Source organism: Plectropomus leopardus, chromosome 8, assembly GCF_008729295.1.
Source record: "Plectropomus leopardus isolate mb chromosome 8, YSFRI_Pleo_2.0, whole genome shotgun sequence".
NCBI classification, from domain to species: domain Eukaryota; kingdom Metazoa; phylum Chordata; class Actinopteri; order Perciformes; family Serranidae; genus Plectropomus; species Plectropomus leopardus.
In genome coordinates this window covers 34,103,912-34,121,859 of record NC_056470.1, presented here as the reverse complement: position 1 = coordinate 34,121,859, position 17,948 = coordinate 34,103,912, and the positions used below count along the sequence as shown (strand labels likewise).

The 17,948-nt window shown below is 39.8% G+C and overlaps 1 protein-coding gene across 1 annotated transcript in view; it reads right to left on the bottom strand.

Annotated features, from left to right (window-relative positions):
- Positions 1-2,200: 2,200 nt before the first annotated feature.
- Positions 2,201-17,948, bottom strand: part of LOC121947546 (nucleolar protein 4-like) — a 180,893-nt gene continuing 165,145 nt past the window's right edge. The window contains exons 6-11 of the mRNA XM_042492641.1: positions 13,941-14,428; positions 12,808-12,999; positions 12,265-12,453; positions 6,835-6,948; positions 5,334-5,565; positions 2,201-3,036 (exon numbers count right to left, since the gene is read on the bottom strand). Coding sequence (XP_042348575.1) covers positions 2,789-3,036; positions 5,334-5,565; positions 6,835-6,948; positions 12,265-12,453; positions 12,808-12,999; positions 13,941-14,428 — 1,463 coding nt within the window. The 3' untranslated portion in view covers positions 2,201-2,788. The remainder of the gene's footprint in view (positions 3,037-5,333; positions 5,566-6,834; positions 6,949-12,264; positions 12,454-12,807; positions 13,000-13,940; positions 14,429-17,948) is intronic.

Here is a 17,948-nt window from a genome sequence, read left to right as displayed (position 1 = left end):
AGTGTTATAAACTGGACGTTTTTTGCTCCCTTAAGCGGTTTCCGTGCGTACTTGTCGGCCTGATGTGGAGAAAAAACACAAACTCCACTAACACGTCCCTCCCTGCGCCCTCCAGAGGGTGAACAAGAAACGAAACCAAAGAATTCACAGTTAGAAAGTCACGAAACACAACATGAATCAAGCCCTATGAAGCAAAAACAAAAAAACCAACCAACCCGGTCTGAGAGAGGCGGGACGCGTGCGTGTGTTTCACCGAGTCCTCCTGCGAGTCTTTGCGTTGCTCTGTTGTGGTCAGGTTGCGGTCGAGGTCGGTTGGTCGGTCGGGTTTTGCACGGGGCACTGCGGCTAGCTAACGCCCGGCTTTGTTTGAGGTTTTAGGTCTATGGCAGAAGGTCCGGTTTTTGAATAGCAGCAGCGACATGAAAGTTCATCATTATCATAATCATAATAATAGCAATAATAACAATGGCCATCTCAGAGTTGAACAGAGAAAACACAGTAAGACAGAGCAGTCCTCCTCTTCCTCTGAAGCCTGGACCGGACCAGGGAGGGGAGGAGGAAGAGGAGGATGTTTAGGTCCACGAAGAAGAGGTGAAGAGTAGGTCCAATGGAGAGAAAGAGGAGAAGAAGAGGGGGAGGGAGGGGCGTTTAACAGAACGATGCTGAGGTTTCGTTGGCGTCTACATTTGTAAAGAGTAGAAGCGGGAGGTAAAATTTGCCATCAACCCTTCATTTAAGAAAACCCCTCCCCTCCACCCACAGACCCACACACACACACACACTCACACACACACACACACACACACACACACACACACACACACACACACTCCTCCCTCCCCTTTAAGGAGAAAATCACCTCGCACACAAACACGCTCAACTCTGATTCTTCTCAAGTTTCCAAGATGATCTGATTATATATACAGCAGCACACGAATGAACCCGCACGGACGAAAGAAAAAGTGTCTGAAAAGTTTACATCAGTTCTCGAAATGCTTCCGACATTACAGGTCTTTTGCGCAATATAGTTCCCCCCCGAAAAAATATAGAAACATTGAAGACATCAGGTGGTAAAGAAGAAGTAAACTGGCTTCAGGTGGGAATGTTACCATTCACTTGCAGTGTGTGTGTGTGTGTGTGTGTGTGTGTGTGTGTGTGTGTGTGTGTGTGTGTGAACTGAAAATGGGATTGGCAGGTCTGATCTGAGGTATTTCCTGGTGGTCAACATGGCGTCTTGGATGCATAAGTAGCAAGTTGCTCCCTGGGTAAAAGGGGGTGAGGAGGATGGGGGAGGTCAGGGTGAGGGAAAAGTGCTATAGGACACAGAGAGCTTATATACAAGCGAGCACGAAAAAAGTTTCTCTCCTTCATTTTTTTTTTTTTTTTTTTTTTTTTTTGAACCCAAACAGATCCTTTTTCTTTTTTCCAGTTTCCAAACTTTAGATCCTCTGAACTCAAAGTCTTTTCCGTGTTTAGTGCTATCTGTTAAGATAAGTCAAGCCGCTTCTTTTCTTTCAGTCACTTGGGAAGAAATAAAACAAAACAAAAAAAAAAAACTTGCTGGACTCCCAAAAAAAGAAAAAAAAAAATTAAATTTCAGATCAAATCGAAAACGCTTAAACCAACAGCTTCACTGCAAAATCTGACAAGTTTATTTTACTTTTAAAAAATCTAGGAAACCAACTGCTGTGACAATGTAAGTAAATACAACTATTAGTCTTAACTTTTGTTTATTTTAGAGTTGTTACATTTACTTAAATTTTAGTTACATTTACTTGATTTTGCAAAGCTGCTGCGACTTAAAAAAAAAAAAATCTTCATCTAGCAACTTCAGTAAACCAAGTTCACTGTGCTGTAAATCTGCATCCTGCTGAATCCAAACTGGTCAATAATATTTGTTTTTTTTTCTAAACAAAAACGAACTTGCAGATCTCCAAACTTCATCATCGGCAAAATCCTCTTTGTGATGATCACTTTAAATCAGACTAACTTTCTTTACTGAAGTTGCTAACACTTAGAAATAAGTTAATTTAACTTGTCGTTTTTATGTTGCAACAACTTCCCAAAATTAAGTAAATATAGCTAAATTTCGAGTAAAAGTAACAATTAGATAAAAAGTGAACACATATTAAGTTTATATTTACATTTACTTTCCTTTCTTAAGGTAATCGGTTCAAAGATTATTTTAAGTGAGGTCAGCTTGTCAGATTTTACAGAGTACCGATTCAGGGAGTCGTTATTTCTTTAAAATGATTTTGATCATAAGACGCCGCCCGTCAATCTCAACTCCCCGTGCTGGAGCTCAACGACGAAACTCAAAAATGCTCCTCCACACAAAAGCCTTTATTTTTTTGTCCAGAACCAGACCGGTCCAGCAGTCTCTCCTCTCTTCCTCTCCTCCACACTCCGGCGCTCAGAGTGCAGTGCTGATTGTGAGGTGCTTCCCGAGAGGAGAGGAAGAGATTCCTCCAGAGTCCCAAACGCTCCTGTTTTTCCACTTTTATCCCTCGTCAGGCGATGGACTGAAGTTGTGGGGGATTGTTTTGGGGATGGTGGGATTCCTCTCCCTCCCTCTCTCCAAGTTTCCCACTTTTATCTCCAAAAAACAAAAAAAAAAGTGGCCACAGCTTCCGAAAAGAAGGCAGATTTCAGGAGGGAAGAGCAAAAACAAGAGGACTGGTGTCGATAAGGAGAGACGGGGGACGACACAAAACGAACATACTGAAAAGTGTGTGTGTGTGTGTGTGTGTGTGTGTGTGTGTGAATGTGTGTGTGTTCTTCGCCCAAATCAGTTCTGCTGCAGGATGAGGTTCTCCAACTCGTCTGCCGAGCGCAGAAGAAAGGCGGCCGACTCCCGGTAGCCGGCGATCAGCTGACGCACGGCCGTGATCTCCGGCTGGCTGAGCTGGGTCGACGCCCCGCCCCCTCCTCCGCCCCCGCTGCCCCGCCCGCCCAGGCTGTTGTTGGTGGAGGCGGCGGAGGAGGAGTTACTGATGTTGGCAGAGGAGAGAGATTTCATGCTGAGGTCTGTGGGGCCTGAAGGTGGACGGAGAAGAAAATGAAACAGTGACGTGAGAAAGAGGTGAGAGGAGGAGCGAAGAGGAGGAGAAAAGGACAGATGATCGGGGTGGAGGACAGAAAATGATGGTGATGTGAAGAGAAGGAAAGAAGGTGAAGAAGAGACACATCAGTCAGCTGAAAATGACAAGACGCCTGCTGAAATATCTTTTTACCGCCTGTGGCTTCATTAACCCTTTGAAACCTGGATCAGTTTTCTTGTGTGTTTCATAATTTATTTGACCCTTTGAAACAGCAAAATGACTTGATTTCTTTCAAAAACATGAGGGGAAAAAGGCAATGACCAACCTGGCAAGAAATGTCCCACATATTGCAAGAAATGAGTAAAAGGTGACAAGAAAATTACCAAAATAAATAGTTTTAAAAAAGAGGGGAGGACTCTTAGAAAATTATCCAAAAAGTAGAGAAAATGTCCAGAAAACTATATATAATAATTCTCTATTTAAAATGATGTGACAGAAGAAATATTTAACATAAATATATTTTGTATTTTCAGCACGTCCATGGTCACGTCTTTCTGGCTTTACATTTCACACAGACCTCGTTTTGGCGCTGTTACTACCTCCGTTCCTGGCCCGGAGGCGAGACCACTCTGTGGACCCTTTCTGCGATTTGATGTTTTATACAGAACAGCGAGGCGTCACAACGGCGTGCGAGCAGCTGTCTGACTGTTACAGCTAGGGGGCGCTAAAGCACGAAATAACGCTGATCTCGTCTGTCTCTCGTCTCACAGTCGCTCTAGCTGAACATGTCCGTGTGATTGTGAGCAGAGCGAGGAGCGAGGCGAGAGCACAAAGATTTTGGCCGGAGCGCCTTTTTTAGCATCCCCTCATCTCTCGCTCCATCACGCTTCGGTAGCGCTCACACCACAATCTGAAGCGCGTCTGACCCAGAAAGGACTTTAAAAAAGAAGCTGAGAAGTCATACATACAGGTGTACTCTTCCTGTAATAGTAATAGATTACAATGATATGGGACAAGAAAACAATGTGGCGACATCGTTTCAGTCTGTAACGATTTACTCTGGAATTTACCAAAAAGTACAAAAGCGTACTGAAAAATTGGACTGGCGATTGTGACTGACAGCATCATGAAAACAGCATTTAACCTCCTGCCTGACACTGAGGAAGAGGAGGGTCAGGTGACCGCGGTGCCGAAAGCAGCAGCAGCAGCGCTGAACATGAGGAAGAGGAGGACGAAGGACCACCTGCATCTCACTTATGCCACGTTGTACTTATACTCCACTAGATCTCAGGGGGAAACATTTTTACTTTACTAGATTCATCCGAGAGCCTTAGTTACTACAAATTCAGATTTCTGCATAAAAAGCATGAGAACATTTTATAAAATATGAGGTTTTGTTATAAACTGAACTACCAACAGTTAATGCAAGTACAGCAGAGACAATTTGTCAAATAATCAATAAGCTGAAAAAAAAGAAAAAAGACTTTGCAACTATTTATAATTTTTAAAAAATTGTATTTTCTAACTTATCTAGAATGATTTTTAGTTTTTTGGGTTAATATTTTTTCTATTTAATTTAGATTTTTCTGCATTGGGTACTTTTACTTACTTTAAGTACATGTTCCTAATTATATGATTATTACTCACTTAATATTACTTAAATATCATTTTCAATGCAAGACTTTTACTTGTAACAGTATTTTTACAGTGAAGTATTTATTTTACTCGAGTAAAATATCTAAATACTTCCTCCAATACTGTCTACAATTGATTATAGAAAAAATATGTTGTTTTGTGTGTATACACACACACATATATATATATATATATACATACACACACACACATATTAGCTGTGACAAACAGTTAACATTCAGGGTAAGTTTGCTGAGCACGAATCTTTCTGCTTGACAAAAATCTTGTTATCAAACCTTTGTCTTGAAACTTTTACAGAAACTGACGGACACGGAAAAGATGCACACACCTCAGTTCAAGTTTTCAGATAATAATTGTGTTTTAGCAACATGACTTTGAGTATTTAAGCGACATCAGTATCGTGTGTGTTTGCTGTTTCACACTGCCATCTGCTGCTCTGTCTCCTTTCACTGCCCTCTTTTCTTCATCTCCTCCTCTTTCATCCTCAAATTACCGGCTCATGTTGTTTCTTTTCATCTCCTCCCTCCTGACCGCCTGCTTCCTCTTTAATTCACCCGTCCCTCTAACTACCATTTGTTGTCCGTCTCCATAAAGACCCTCTTCCTGTGTCTCTCCCCACCTCGCCCATTCCCTTACCGTTGCTCTGAGTAGCAGCGCCGGTCGTCAGGGAAACGGGATGTTGCATGGCAGCGCCCAGGCCCGGGTATCCACGGTAACCGTAGCTGAGGCCGGCTCCGTTGATGTAGAGCTGGGTGTCCTGGGAGGAGAAGGCTGATGCGGCCAGAGAGTAGGCGGAGTGAGCGAGGGACGCCGGCTCCCTCAGACCGCCTCCCCCGCTGGACGGCTTGTCCAGAGAGATCTGCTCATCCTGGAGGAGGACACGGGACATTTCTTTTGTTAAAAAAAAATACTGTACAGAAAGCTGGGTGGACAAAAAATGCAACTAAGACCTCAGTGTTATGATTTAGAGGAATTTTACTGCTAACTGTCTTTTAGGACACTGAAAATGTTTCTTTGACAAAATTTAAGTGTCACTGAGATTTAAAGTGATAGTTAGGGGTTGTATGACGTACTTATGTAAAGTCAGAGTGTTACATATACGGTCGGCATGCTCCCAGTTTGCAGAAAAACACGGCACGCACCCCACAGCTCAGCGTTACCCTGCTGCATCGATATCACAACGTGTGTATCAGTCTAAGTGGACGCTGAATTCAAAGTGTTTTCACTGCTTCACCCACAGACTGAATATAAAGACGGCCAACATCGCCCCCTGCTGTCTGTCTGCAGTATAGGTCATAAAGCCCGCCCCTCCATGTTAGTGAATAGGTCAAATTAAAAATGTAAAAAACAAGCCAAATAAATTTTTCCCAGAGATGGTTTGAAGGTAATTCTCATCACCCAGATGTTTCTTCAAGTGTTTGTTTTTATAAGTTTGGTTAAAATTGGTTATTAAAATAAGATAAGGTTATTATAATAAGAAAGGGGGCTTTTCTGGCATGACTGACGAATGACAGCCAACCCATGCACTCGCATTCACTGGAGCTGCTTCTGATTGGTTCAATAGGTCGTTTGGCGAGAAATCTCCCACTGCGGATATCGGTACTGCGCAAGCTCCGGCTCTCAATGACATCGTCTTCAAAGGATGACAACGCCCCAAGTGGCTGAAACACGTTCTGATATCAACCCCTCTACACAGCAGGGTACTGCTGAGCGCTGTCCGCTACACCCACACAAACGCAGCAGACCAGGTGCCCCCCCTCCTGACAGCGGCGCTCCCTGATGGCAGTGACCCCCCCAGCAGGACAATAAACCGTTCCACATCAACAACATTTTTCCTGCTTGTGACCCTGATTGGTAAATAGTTAGTCTGCCCACAGTGCTCACTGGTCACTTGTTTTTTAATTTTTAACAGAGAAAATGCTGTTTCATGTCACAATGGCAAACGAATCAGGCAGCTCAGCGGCGTGGGCGGTTTCAGGTCTGGACCCAGAGACATTTCTTTCAGTATTAGTGATTTTTAATTAAACAGCTCTGTTCTGAACAGACCAGACCGAGGGCAGCCTGCTTTAATGTTCATTAATTAGTCAAATAAAAAACAAGAAATGTTTGTTTCTTTTAAATATGAACACACACTTACGTGATAAGTGTCGAGGCGCATCCTCTTTGCAGCGTTGCGTGATTCGCTCTCGCAGGCGGCTGCCAGGATGTTCTCGGCCATGGCTGAGGTGAGGTGAGGTGGAGTCGGGCGGGTCTGCAGAAAAAACAGAGACATCATGGAATTAAATTAGTGAATGAATATAAATAATATATTCAGTTATGACTGAAGTGAGGACGGGAGGATTTACATACAGGCCGACACTGCCTTTTATGTCGTAGTTATTTTCTGATTAAATTAGACTAGAAGGATTATTTACTGGACGGATCAGAACACAACAAAACACTCAGCTGTTAACTATATAAACAACACAATATCCACAAGTTGTTTCTGTACGGGAGGAAAAACAAGAAGAAACAAGAGTTTTAACATTTATCAAAAAAAGTTAACTCAATACATTTTTTAAAGCAAAGTAAGCAAATCATTTCATTTTCAACATGTATTGTCTGTTTGTTACTGTTTTTAAAAAAATAATATTACTTTTGCACATTTAATTTCCTTTATAATGTAATAACGTTCTGTTAATCCTGATTTTTTTTGTTTCCAGTTCAACCATGTAAAGCACTTTGAAACTATATTTTGAAAAGTGCTGAATTAAAAAAAGAAGTATTATCATTATCATTTTGATAATATTTAATTATCATTACAGCACCGTGTAGTATCACATCATGATTCACCACAGGGGGGCAGCAGAGACATTTCAGTGACTGACTCAGAGTGAAGCAGCCTGTTGCCTCTCAGACTCCACAGTCACTGATCAACATCACCAGTACTCCCATAACACTCAACCAAGCAGTGGATTTATTCAAAACGCAGTCAGCTGCAGAAGAAGTGAAGAACACTACTGTAAAAATAATGTCAAAGTCCTGAATTTAAAATTTTAAAGTAAATGTACAGAAGTATTAACAGCAAAATGTACTTAAAGTATCAGATGTTTTAATATTCATAATGCAGAAAAACTCCTTTTAAGTGTTGTTTCGTTGTATAATATTATACTATTCTTTTATTTTATCGCAAATGAATACATGAAAGAGTATTTTAAAGCTGGTGTTCATGATTGTGGAGCCATTAGTAGATATAATTTAGGCTCGATCAGGATTAGGGTATTATGATTTAGCAGGGTATTTAAAAATCCCCAAAATATAATTTAAATAGGGCTGGCGCTTGATAGTTGGAGATCTGAATCATCACTCAGAGACTTTCAGTCAACTGAGACTTTGGGGTTGTTTTTGCGAGTCAGTGTGCTCTGCAGTGTACTTTTGTGGACGTTTTGGGCCCCAGATTTTGCTGCGAAGTGAGTGCTCTTGATTTTCATGCTACTCTTTGGAACAAGGAGCTGCAGACATGCAGGCGGCTGCACAGAGGAGCAGAGACCTTCTGCTTAGAGACGGTGAATTTACGGCTTACAGTAACTTAATACAACAAAGTCTGGCTTTTGTTTGATGTCTATCTTCTGGATTTTTTGGAGAATTTTCTTGTAATTCTTTGTCTCTTCTTAAGACCATTTTCAGGTAATTTTTCTTTTTTTTTTCTAGGAATTTAATCACCAATTTACTTATTAGTGAAACCAGTTTGCTTCGGTTAAAAAGATTTGAAAGCTTGTGAAAGGATGCTGATGCCAGGTTTTCAACGGTTAACATACTTATATTTTACTTCTGGATTAAATAACCTTTCACCATTGGACTCAATTCAGACAAACTCGATAACTTCAGGCTCGACTTCAGTCACTGGTATGAAAGTTAATTTCTCCAAGAAGAAGAAGCGGCAGTGACAACCTTTGACCTCTAGATGAAGGGTACTGGATTAGTTAGATCCTCGTTATCTCTGACAGCATGACAGTCTTTGTTACAGACATTATTGTTTTTTAATCACTAGAAAAGATCACATCGTTGAACTATCTGCGTCACTGCATACGCCCTGCTGGTTCCTGCTGGTTCCTGCACATGTTGTTTTATCAAGTGTGAAAAGTATTAACAGCACACATCTGTCACTTTAAGTCAGTTTGTCACTTGATGGGTCTCGATATTCTGCACCGTGTCACATCTGTACACTGAAATAAGCTGACTGCAGCTTGTTGTTTCTATAGTTACAGCCCATTTGCAGGCACTTTCCATCCTTTTTTTTCACAAGAGATGATAACTGTTTGTTATCATTGAACCATACACAAATACATTACATTATAAATCCATACTAAATATTATATTATTGTGACTTTAAGAGGGTGAAAACAACTACTGGAGAAGACTCAGGGAGCAAACACCAAGGTTAAACCAAGTTGGGTTTTTTTTTTAGTAAAATGAATATTAAAATACTGAATATATATAATTCTTCAATTATGAACTATAAAAGTTGCACTTACAGTTAACATCAAAGTCTGCTTCTCACTGCAGAACCGAAGATCTTTTTAGTCAGAACAGTTTAAAGGTCGACACTCAAAATTAGTGTCACACATTCAGTATCTGACCAAATGTCTTCCCTTCTGTTCCTGAGTTACCGTGATGGTAAACAACAGCCAGAAAAGTGTTTTTGGAGAACATTATGATCTCAGAGTAAGGCCGACCTTTGACCTTTGTATATAAATATCATAATTTTTATCCTGTTAGACAATTGAGTAAAAATTTTTGTCATAATCAGCATATAAATTTTCACGTTATGGCCAAGAACATGTTTTGTGACGTCACAGTGACCTTGACCTTTAATGTAATGTAATTTTATTTAGACAGGGACGGTGCACAATAAAACATCAACCTTACATGAAAAAAGGACAGATGCATTTTGAAGGGTTTTGGCAAAATTGTCATTTTCTGCCTGCAGTCCCTGGGCAGGTACTTTTGACCTGCGACCACCAAATTTTAATCATTTCATCCTTAAGTGAAACTTTTGAGCCAAATTTAAGAAAACTCCCTAATGGACCTCTTGAGATATTGCGTTCAAGCGAATGAGACGGATGCAAGGACATAGTGACCTTGACCTTTTGACCACCAAATTTTAGGTCCAAGTGGAAATTTTTGTCAAATTTTAAGAAATTCCCTCTAGGTGTTCTTCAGATATCGCATTCAAGAAAACACGACAGATGCCTGGTCGCAGGGACCTTTGACAAACAAAATCTTATCAGTTCGAAGGTGAGTCCAAGTGGACGTTTGTGCCAAATTAAAGGAAATTTCCTACTTGAGATATCGTGTTCCACAGAATGAGATGGGTGCAAGGTCAAACTGACCTTGAGCTTTTGACCATCAAATTCTAATTTCATAAATTCAAACTCTAAATTCAACCTTGAATGCAAGTTGACGTTTGTGCCAAATTTGAAGAAATTCCCCCAATGATACATGGCTGATTACAAATAAACAAATACTGAAGATGGAGATGTATTAAAATAGATTTCAGCCACTGATTTGGGATTTATACAGTAAATGTACACAGTTAAACTGGGAGCAAAACAAAAAAAATCATTTTTTGAGAGGATAATTGCTTTTATACACTAATAAATGTTTGCTTTACTGATAAGACAATATATATGAACAAATCACACGTTCCTAAACAATCTAGAGACTGTTTTTGTGTTTTGATCTGAGTCTGAATCTTTTGATTTTTGAGTCTGGAGCAAAACATTTGTCCTTCTTTAAGCTCATTTAACTTCCTGTGATCTGTTTATTCCCTCTCCTGTTTCTGCATTTGCTTCTGTGTGAGCGTTTAATCAGGAACTCGCACAACGTTTAAAAAACACAGCGGAGAACATTTTAGCTCAGTGCAGAGATACAGCACACACTGTACTGAACGAGAACCATCAGGAAAGAAACCAGGATGTCCTCTAGCTGACTGGCTCCCGCAGGAGTCGACTGACTGACAAAAGAAGCGAGGCCAGCAGTGAATTGTGGGAATTATCTTCTCTGAACATGTTGCTGATCAAAAACACCCCCGTGAATGAACCGCAGAATACAAAAGAGAGCATCAGAGAAAAAAATGCTTTTTCAAGATTGCTGGCTGAACCACAGCTGACTCACACTACTTCTATAAACCATATCTTAAATTTATATTAATTATTATTAAAATGTATTTTATAATTTTTTTTAAACATTTATTTTCACAACTATTTATTCCCAGTGATTTGATTGGTCACCTAAAAACAGGTAAATAATATCTTTATTTTATTCTATATTTTCGGGTGGAAAAGGCTTGCGAGTGATTTTGATTTGGTCGCATTACTTTGAAGAATATTTTTCATAAACGTAATATCTACACTTATGATGCAGATGAGAGCGACGCGGTTAATTCTGCCTCTAAATTATCTGCAGAGTGGCTGGGAATTACATGTCTGTCAGTCTAAAAGCTTTCTGAGAGCAGGTGTCAGGTCTGCGGCACAGAGCCCATCGCACAGTAATTCGTCCGTGCAGCTCCGACTGAATTAAAACGATTTCTCAAAACCGCCGAACGCTGCGTTCAAGTCATGTCGCTAAAAGCATAAAAACAGAATCACAAATCACTGCTGCATTTCAGAAATGTTCATACGTTAAAGTTGTAATAATAACTACTGCTGATACTAATACTATCAATACTAAAACTACTCATATTCTACCTTTATTATAGTCCTTTTAAATGTATTATTTTTATGTAAATAATATTTTATTTATTGATTCATGGTGCCATTCTCTGGTTTTAGCTTCCCCAGTGTGATGAAACTGCTTTGCATCACTTTAAACTGAATATATTGTGTTTCTAGACTTTTGGTCGGACCAAACAAGACATATTTGGCAATTAAAATGTGTATTTTCTGCTAGATTACGAACTTTAATGGAAAGTTGATTAATCGAGAAAATACTTGGCAGAATAACGATGATAAAAACTTTCACAAGTATTTAAACGATCCAACTCTGAGAAAATTTGTTTGCTTTCTTTTGGAAACATGGGAAAAAAGTCAATGAGCAACATGACAATAAATGTTCCTCAAATTGCAGGGGGTTAGTAAATTTGGAAAATTATTGCAATTTAAAAAGCTAAGAAAAAATGTCCAAAAACTATATTTAGAATGATCATAATTATACATTTTAAATTACTATTATTATTTAAACACTTTTAACAGGTAATTTCCTTGTTTTACCTAGTTTTTTTATTCATTTAATTTTTCACAAATTTATAGATAATATTGTACTTTTTTCTTCTTTCTGCATTTTTCCTATGTTTTAGGGAGAAATCAAACAAATTTGTCCAAGTTTCAAAGGGTTAAGACAGCTGAGTTGCCAGAAGAAGAAGTTGTATGTCTCTAAAGATCCAAGGATAAATTACATGAGTAAGTTTCACGTTTCATATCAACGTTTCGAAAGTGACGAAGGTTATGAACTGACTCTGACATCGGTCCATCGGGTTAATTAAGACACCGCGTTTACAAATAAACAAAGAAACGAGCAGGTACGGTACCTCCATGCCGTTCTTCTTCATGCGTCGGCAGGATTTGAGGTAGGTGCGGATGCGCTTGCGGGCGCGTTCCTGGAATTCTGGGAACTGTCTGCTGCAGGACTCGATGATGGCCTGAATCTTCTCCTTGGGCTGTTTTGAGATGGGAACCATCCGATCCAAGTTCTCGTCCACAAACAGACGCACAAACATCTGCAGGAGGACAACACAGCTGTTAGAGAAATGGAGCTTCACCGTCTGTGTGCAGCTGCGTGTTCGTGTCCTCTGTGGTTGGGATTTACCGTCCGGCCCTGTCGGATCCATTTTATATATAAAAAACGGTAAGTGGAGCTTTCTGTATGTCCTCTGTGTTCCTTCGTGTGGGTTTTAAGAGTCTTGGTGCTTTTTTACCTCTAAGTGTGTGTGATCTATGGCACTGACAGGTTTTAAGGGCAGAGCAGAATTTCAGCTCTTCAATATCTTTTTTTTTTTTATGAATTTCAGGAGACACGTTATTGATCCCCGCGGGGACATCACGGGATCCAACACACACTGACTCTGACTTACATTGAAGGCCTTTAGTCTCTCGGGATCGACTCCCTCTGTGTCGTTGATCTTGTCGTTGTCGTCGTGGTCGTCGTGGTCATCGTCGTCATCGTCGGGGGCGACCTGGCTGCCGTGACGCCCCGTAGTCAGGTCCTCGGCACCCAAGTCCATCTTCATGCTGTCGTAGCTGCCACCTGAGCTGTACTGAGGGGACTGAACACCAACATCCGTTTTATTATCAGCTGAGTGAAAGTTTTGTTTTGTGTGTTTTTAACATTATGAGCTGTTTCACTGTTCCAGTGGACGCGTTTTTAACCCTTAAGAGACTGTTTGGTGCATTTTACGCACTTTCATTCTTCATTTTTTCATCATTCTGGCTGTGTTCATGCATATGACCTCAGTTTTGGCAAGATTGAGTATTTTTGTTTAATCTTGGAATTTGCAGCTCAGCTCCTACAATAAGTCTAAAATACACTGTGGAAACTAAATAGCTAAATTCAGACTGTTAAGTGCAAAAAATGCTCCAGTGAAACCCATTCAAACTGACATTTTTGATCCCACAGCCATCAAAGCAGAAAAACATATAACAAATAAATAAATAAACTACTATGCATATAGTGTACTGCAAATAATTGTTTTTTTCTCATTTAAGGGTGTAAAATCATGATTATTTGATATTTATACGTAGGACTAATGTTTGTTAAAAAATAAACTCTATGAAAAATATCTATAAAATATTTAAATTAATATCATTTTAATGGCCTCGTTATAAAAAGCACCTTTTCTGTGTTCAGAGCAGTATGAGTGTGAGTATTTGACACTACACAAAAAATAATGTATAAAAATCAATGTTGCTGCAAATCAGTGATATACTGTAGTCTGTGATAACCAACAAAAATCTACTTAGCATTTAGTATGTTGAAACTGATTCATTTTCTTTGTTTTTTTTCATAGTGGCATCATGACAAAACCGTGGCATTTAAAGGATTAAAATTCTGAAAGTGAATGAATATTTTATATTAATGATGAGAAACTGATGCTGGTTAAAAAACAAACTCTATGAAAGTACAAAATAATATCAATGTATAATATTGTTAAAGCTTGTTTTGGAAAAACGTATTTTGAAGTGTAAGTACACTGCTGTGAGGTCTCACCTTGCCCCCGTACTCCCTGCCGTCTCGGTCCAGTCGCAGCTCTGCGGTGTGTGTGTGGGACTGGGAGTGTGTGTTGGGAGTGTGTGCATTATGTGTGTGAGGTGTGTGTGTGTGCGGCAGCGGCAGAGGCAGGGCCGGGTGTGGAGCCAGGGGAGGTTTGGCAGCCAGCGGGTACTTCCTGCGGAGCTCCTCGGGGGCATTGGGGTGCAGAGCGCCGAGCAGCGCCGCGGCCGCCGCCGACACGGTGACGGGCAGGTGTGAGGTGGACAGGGGCAGGCGCTGAGGGGCGGGGTCGCTCAGGTTCATCGGCTGCTGGTCCTCTGACGGTGAGGAAGAGGACGTGGGCGTGCTGAAGTCCAGCGGGGCGGGGCCGCCGTTGACATTAATGACCTCTGTTTCTCTGACGATGGCGGCGTCCGTTACAGCGGAGGAGGGAGGGGTCAGGGCGGGCAGGCCGTTTCCACTGCCGCTCTCTGATGATGAATCCTCTGAAAGGAGGAGGAGAGGGAGAGGTTAAATTTCACAGATTGACAAACACATTTTTCTGTTGCTAAACTGTTGTTGCTTGTTGTTTGTGATGTTTATTCGCCACCCGTCTCCAGCAGCAGATGAGCTCTCCGCGGAGGACGAGCGTTCAGTGGGATGTGAGAAGAGACTTCCACACATTAACAACTGACGAAGTTACAGACACACTGACAACAACGAGAAACAAGCTGCAGCTCACATTTATCACAACGTGTTGACGAAAACCTGCAACCGTCTGCGTGCTCTGTGGGTCAAACGTGAACCCACAAATAAATCTGTCAACATGAGACTCCGTCCGTCTAAATCACACACGAACTAAACTAATGCCATCTTCTTTTTGCTCGTATCCGGGATTTCTGTTGAGCTCGTTAGTACGTATTGTTTTGGGATTCACCAATGTTTCCTCATTTTTGCTATTCTTTAAAAGTATCTTGTTTTCATCGGCTACAAATTGTTGTCCAACACAAGGAAAAATAAGTTTTTATATTTGAGGAACATTTAAAAAACTTTGCTTGTTCTGCATTCTGTCACTGTCACAAGCGATGAGCAACTTGGCAAGTAATGTTACGCAAACTGCACGAAATTACTAGATTTGGACTTTTTTTTTTTTTAAAGCTAGGAGAAAAGGCCAGAAAACGATATACTTATCAGAACTATTTTACAGACAAATTTATTTTACTGTACTTTATTTTTGCTAAATTTGAGGTAATTTTCTTTATTTTTTCCCACTAATTTCTTGCTAATTCTTCTTAAGCTGCTCATTGCCTTCTTCAAATGATTTTTTTTTTTTTTTTTAGGAAGCCAAGCCAATTTGCCCAGGTTTCAAAGAGTTAATTTTGTAGCTTGTACACTTATTTGTCCTTGTCTTATTTATTTGTCTTTTATTTTGTCCTCCACTTCCCTTTTGCTCACGAACATAAGACACATTCCCATATTCTTTTCCCCGAGGAAAAGCTTATGATTCTGCTCTCACCTTGGCTGACTTAAGGTCATAATAACTCCAAGATTTTAATATTATGTGAACATCAGAAGAAGAATCTGGAAAATGATCTCAGTTAATTACTGCAGGGGCAATTCTAGAGTCAGAGTTTGACATTTAAAACAGCCTATAAGCTACATGCATTATGTAAAGACATCATATTACTAATACATAATGTTTGTATATTCTTGCATAAAGTACATTTGACTCGTGAAACCTCATTGTTGTGACAACAACATAAGTACATCGCACACAAAGAGACTGATTACCGGGAGCTCGTATTCTGTGTGAATTAGTCATTAACATTACAGGTGTCATGTGATTGCTGCTGTGTGTGTCCTGAATAGACACATAAATAAATATCAAACTATAATTTCATAGCTGTTATTAATGCCCAGCAGATGGCAGGCTCCCTTCATGAAGTCACCTCCGTGTGAGATTTTTCAGAACCGTCTCTGCTTTTCATTCTGCTCTCTGATGGTTCATCAAAATATCATTTCTCAGTGCTTTCCTGGTGGATTGCATGATGCTTTATTTTGCTGGGTTTGTGTACAGGAAGTGACAAATATCATTAACAAAAGAGATATGATGCAGCTTCAAGAATCACCGTTCATGTGTTGCCGAACACTTTGCACACACTTAGGAGTTTGTGTTATTGTGTACATCAAAGGGCTTTAATTTTTTTTTTAAACTTTGGGGCATTTTTAGATGTAACTTGGAAAAATGTAAAAGTTGAATTTGTATTTGTTTAAGTGTAATGCAATGATTAGTTGAGGGACAGAATATTAATCCTTTGAAATTTGGACTGACATCAGACTTGCCTTTGCCTTTTTTTAAATGCAAAATTCTGTATTTCAAGACTTTTAATCTTTTATTAATAAAGCACTTTGTGAACTCTGCTCTTGGAAGGTGCTATATATATAAACTACATTTACAGTTTTCGTGTGCTGCGTTCAGATGCTTTACTAGATTATGAACACATATGATGCAACTATTATCGATTTCGATAGTATGAAAACCCGCAGTTATCACGGTTTCACGATTATTACCAGTAAATTACACTCATTCACAAACTCCTTCTGCACGAGGTTTCAGCATTTTAGCTATTAATTCACTCACCACAATACTGTCCTCCTCACATTGTCTCTATCGGTCTGTGGTCTTATGAAAGCTGATGGTTGGACACCCCAACTCCGACGAAAATCGTTACTTTTATCACAACGCGTTTGTCCTTTCAACTCGTCCAGTTTCGCACGTTTCGGGCTGTAATGGCGCGCGAGACTGACCTTTTTCGTCACTGCCACGTCACAAACCAGGCAAAGTTGTTCGCTTTTACATCAACAAATAAATAATCGTTTGTCCATTTCTCCGGAAAAGCGCGCCATTCTGCGTCCACCTCGCGTTTCCTGGCACATGACGCATATCACGTGCGGATCAATATCCAATGTTATCACGCGATGGCACGTAACCTCAGGTGATGTGTTCACTGACCCTGAACCTGACTCGGACACCCACAGCCATCAGCGTTATCTCAGAAAAGCAAATGTGGACATTTTTTTGTTTAGACGTATTTTAGAATTGCGTGGCGGGCCGGATCAGATGGGCTCGTGGGCCGTACACGGCAAAATTGGTTTGGCCTCTTTTTATAAACAAATTAGATTTAAAAATATTACTTTTTTAACAGTAAGGAAACATTTCCAAGAAACTGTATTTCTTATGATCATAATTATAGCCTATATTTATAATTTTTTTCAGCTTATTTCCCTGTTGTTATTTAAAAAAAATGTTTCACTTTGTAATTTGTTTATTACTTGTTTGATTTTGTGCTACTTTTCAGGTAATTTTCTTTTTCTTTTTTACTAATTTCTTGCCAGTTTCTGGGTCAATTCTAATTAAGGTGCTCATTGATTTCTTCCCATGTTTTTGAAAGAAACCAAGCCAATTTGTCCAGGTTTACAAGGGGTTAAATTGCTACCAGACTGTTCTTTTAATACACGCGTGTCTTTCTTTATGTGCGGTGAGCTGAGGAGTACAGTGTTTTTGTGACTGCAGTGAAAATTATGCTTTTTAATAAAGGCTGAGAACCACCAAATATGGACTGGAGTACAATATATCATTAGATAGAAACATATGTGATTTTTTTTCAATAAATGCTCACTTTTGGACTTAACACTCTGGAGTTACTGGAAATGTTTGAATTGCAAGTCGATACAATCCAACACTGGAATCTAATTCTAAAAATACTGTAACACTAATAAAACTAGTGTCACTGAATCTATATCTGAAAACAGTGAAAAATGTATACACACAAACAAACAACAAAAACTGTGCAGCGTTCGAATATTGACTCAGAACTTGAATGTCAACATCATGAAAGAAGTTGGAAGCTTTAAAGTAGTCCGAAAAGCATTAGAACGGCCCTGTATACTTTTATGAAAGGAAATTATTAAATGATTTTGCAGAAAAAAAAGAAAGTATCGTTATTTCAGCTACAGCTGTGTCAC